Source organism: Myotis brandtii, unplaced genomic scaffold, assembly GCF_000412655.1.
Source record: "Myotis brandtii unplaced genomic scaffold, ASM41265v1 scaffold357, whole genome shotgun sequence".
NCBI lineage: Eukaryota > Metazoa > Chordata > Mammalia > Chiroptera > Vespertilionidae > Myotis > Myotis brandtii.
The window spans coordinates 905453-909026 of NW_005363729.1; the positions used below are offsets into that span (position 1 = coordinate 905453).

A 3574-nucleotide genomic window follows, 5' to 3' on the forward strand; every position below is an offset into this window, starting at 1 on the left:
GCAGGCCCCCCGCGTGGCAGCCCACGCCCAGGCCCGCAGCTTAGGCTGGAAGTAGGTGAAGGTGACGTGCGGGCGGGTGGCGTTGCCATACTCCTCGCCATAGCGCCTGTACACCTGCAGGACACGGGCGCACGGGGCCTCACCCAGGGGCTCCCTGGGGGTCACTGCCACCGCCACCTCCTGGAGGCCCCACATTCTTTCAGTCAGCAAGCAACCACTGAGGTGGCCGCACCCAGGTTCTGGGGACAGCACGGCCAGTGGGACCCTGTCACAGCCTCCAGGAGCTCGAGGTGGGGTGGGGTGGGTGGTGACAGATAACCCTCCAGGGCCTGGTGGGGGCAGGATGGCAGCCTGAAAGGTGTCACAGGCTCTAGGTGGAGCAGGGGTGGGGCATGGAGCAGAGGCGGGAGGCAGGGACTCAGACAGAGGGGAGCCCAGCACATGCCCGGGGTGAGATCAGGAGAGATGAGACCCGAGGGGGCGGCCGGAAGGGGTGGTCACTCCTTAAGCATGCTGCGACCCCAGGAGGCAGGACTGCGACCCCATTCCACAGGGGAGGAGACTGAGGCCTCTGACCTCAGCATTGGCCAGACCGGCCTCCCCGACTGTCTCGGTCCTCCACCCCCCTAAGCCAGGCCTGACACAGGCCCCTCCCAACTCCAACTGCAGGGCCCCTCAGCCCCTGGACACCCAAGAGGAAGCCCAGACTCCGCCCATGGCCAGGAAGCCCCTCGAGGTCTGCCCCGTCCTCTAGCCTTCTTGCCTGGGGGGTCCCCTTCCTTCAGCCCCCTAACCACTCCTCCTGTGCTCGCAGGTTCTCTGGAGACACTGCCCGCTGGCTGGCCTGGGCACCAGCTCCTCCAGGCCCAGCCCCGCCGCCCTCCGGGGGCAGCCCCTGGGCCTGCCGGGCTCTCCGGCCACCCACTCAGCACCAGGGGCTCCGTGCGAGCGCGCGACTGAGCGGCTGGTCACCTGGATCTCCAAGTCTTCCTGGGTGGGGCCCGGGATGGAGATCTCCTCCAGGCGGGGCAGCCGGTCCTCGGTGAGGGTCACTCTGTACTCGATGCGGCTGTCCTCCAGGAGGGAGGGGTGGCTGGTGCTGGGGGAGATGCTGAAATTCCCAGCAACCACGTAGCGCCCGCGGATCCTCACCGCTGGGGGGAGCGAGGCCTGTCAGCACAGCAGAGCCGCCCCCCCCGCCCCCCGCCACCTAGGAGGGGGCACCACCCTTTCACAGAGGAGGCCCTGGTTTAAGGAATCAGCCAACAGGTTGTCGTCTCCGTGGCCACACCTGTGACCGCCCTCCTCCAGGTCCCCAGCCCCAGGAACGGGTCCCCCACCCCTCTGCAGGCACCCCTCGAAGTGCACACAGGGGCTGCCCCAGGCTTCCTCGCAGCGGCAACTCCGCGCCTCCCCCAGAACCCGGGGAGCACCGGGGCCTGCTCCCCACCACGCACACCCACGCGAGCTCTACGGGCCAGTTCAGGAGCTCAAGGACCCTGATAGGCCCCCACTCTGGGTTCAAAGGTCAGGTGTGGGCTACCCTGGACACACAGCCCCAGGGAGACCGGGGAGTAAAGAAGTTGGCCTTGCCCAACGACAGGGAGGGGGCCTAGTCAGCCGGGGGGAGTCTTTAAGGAGGGGCCTGGCCAACCAGAAAGACCAAACACGTGGTTTCGGGGCCTTAGGTCACAGGGCATGAGTCAGCCTGGAGACTGACACCATTCATGTGAGCGCTCAATTGATCAATCAGTCAATAACCGATCAGGCCTACATAGAAGCCCCAGTAGAAATGGGCAGGGAGCCTGGGTGAGCTCCCTGGGTGGGCAATACTCCATGCCCATCACGCTGGACGCTGGCCCAGAGCCCCGACTCTGCCTTGGGCATCTCCTCCTGGCTGGTTTATTCTGTCCTTCCCCGTTTCCACCGTGACCCTAACAGCTGAGTCTGGGGGTCCTAGTGAGCTGTCCAATCTGGCGGTGGTTTGGGGAACCCTGACCTCAACGTTGGCGTCAGCAGTGCGGGCATCTTGGGGACCGTGCCCTCCACCTTCGAGGTTTGGCGAACTCTGGTGAGCCCTCCGCCAACTCACCCAGGTGTGTGAAGAGAGGCCTGTGGTTGGCGATGTGCACCCTGGTCAGGTTGGGAGTCAGTGTCAGGAACGTGACGTACTCTAGGAGGGAGCAGAGGGCTGAGACCCCGCCCCACCGCAGGCGAGGGGCAGGTTTCGGCACCAAGAACAGGCTCAACAGCGCCAGCCCCACTGTGCGGGCGCCTTGGCGGGCAATCAGGCTGGTGGAGGGCCACCTGTGGGGGAGCCGCCCTGGGGGGGGCGGGGGTGGGATGGGACCTGCTGGAGGGAGGCGGGATCAAGTCCTCCACTGACCCGCTAAGCCAGTGGTTCTCAACCTTCTGGCCCTTTAAATACAGCTCCTCATGTTGTGACCCAACCATACAATTATTTTCGTTGCTACTTCATAACTGTCATGTTGCTACTGTTATCAATCGTCATGTAAATATCTGAGATGCAGGATGGTCTTAGGCGACCCCTGTGAAAGGGTCGTTCGACCACCAAAGGGGTCGCGACCCACAGGTTGAGAACCGCTGCTCTAAGCAATGGCTTTGCAAACCACAGCAGGTTCCCAACATCTGGCAGAGTGGGCGGTGGAGGCTCCAGGGCGGAGCCAACGTGAGGGTCCCCACCCTGCCTGCCCCGCCTGGGGGGCTGCACGTGCTGTTGTCCCCTCCACACACCTGGCACTCGTCCGGCACCTGCTGGGAGTCCATCCTGCCGTCACAGCCGAACGTCTGCGCAAAGGGGATGGCAGGGGCGCCGGGCTGCGTGTCACTGGGGGGGCAGCCCCGCTGGCTCTCAGAGTCACATGACAAACGGGCCGCGTACAGGGCATCTGAGGCCCCTTCCGGAGACAAGCTTAAATGGCCGCCCCAGATCACAGCGCAGCTCTCAACCCTGCTGCCCCCAAGGTCGGCCCGATCCCCTCTCATCCCGCGAGGCGGCTGCTGCTTCGGGGACCCGCCCCCACTGGCCTCGCCCGGGAGGCCGTGTTCGGCTTTGCTGGGACAGGCCTGGGGGCCACAGGGGACGGAGAGGCGCCCGCTGCCTGCACACGCCTACCCTGCAGCTGCCCGACACGCACAGGCTGAGGGTCCCGTCCTCCCGCGGGCCGCTTGGCACACAGCGGGTGCCGTCCCGGAAGCTGTCCCCACGCCGCATGATGAAGCTCTCACCGACGGCCCGGCACATGTGTCTGCACAGAGCGTCGCCTGGGGAGGCAGAGGGACAGGAATGCTGACGCAGGGGCGGGGTGGGGGCAGGGAGGGCGGCGACCCGGGAAGCAGGCTCCAGGTGCCCTCGCTTCACCCGCTGCTCGTGGGCCAGAGTCAATGTTCCTCCCGAGGCGGCCTCGCAACCAGGAGGCAACACGTGCGGCTGAGCCAGGAGCCGAGGGCACACCCGGCGCCCCCCCCTCACCTCATTGTCCTCCCAGCAGCCGAGCAGGGAGCACACCGCTGGGAGCCAGGACTCGCAGGAGACCCCTCCCAGGGCCGAGCC

The 3574-nt window shown here is 66.2% G+C and overlaps 1 protein-coding gene across 1 annotated transcript in view; it reads right to left on the reverse strand.

Moving 5' to 3' along the window:
* The window catches only part of ADAMTS13 (ADAM metallopeptidase with thrombospondin type 1 motif, 13), a 24959-nt gene that overhangs the window by 12491 nt on the left and 8894 nt on the right, over positions 1-3574 (reverse strand). The window contains 5 exon segments of the mRNA XM_014544224.1: positions 3-114; positions 973-1154; positions 2093-2171; positions 2686-2808; positions 3137-3285. Of these exon segments, the coding sequence (XP_014399710.1) occupies positions 3-114; positions 973-1154; positions 2093-2171; positions 2686-2808; positions 3137-3285 (645 nt within the window).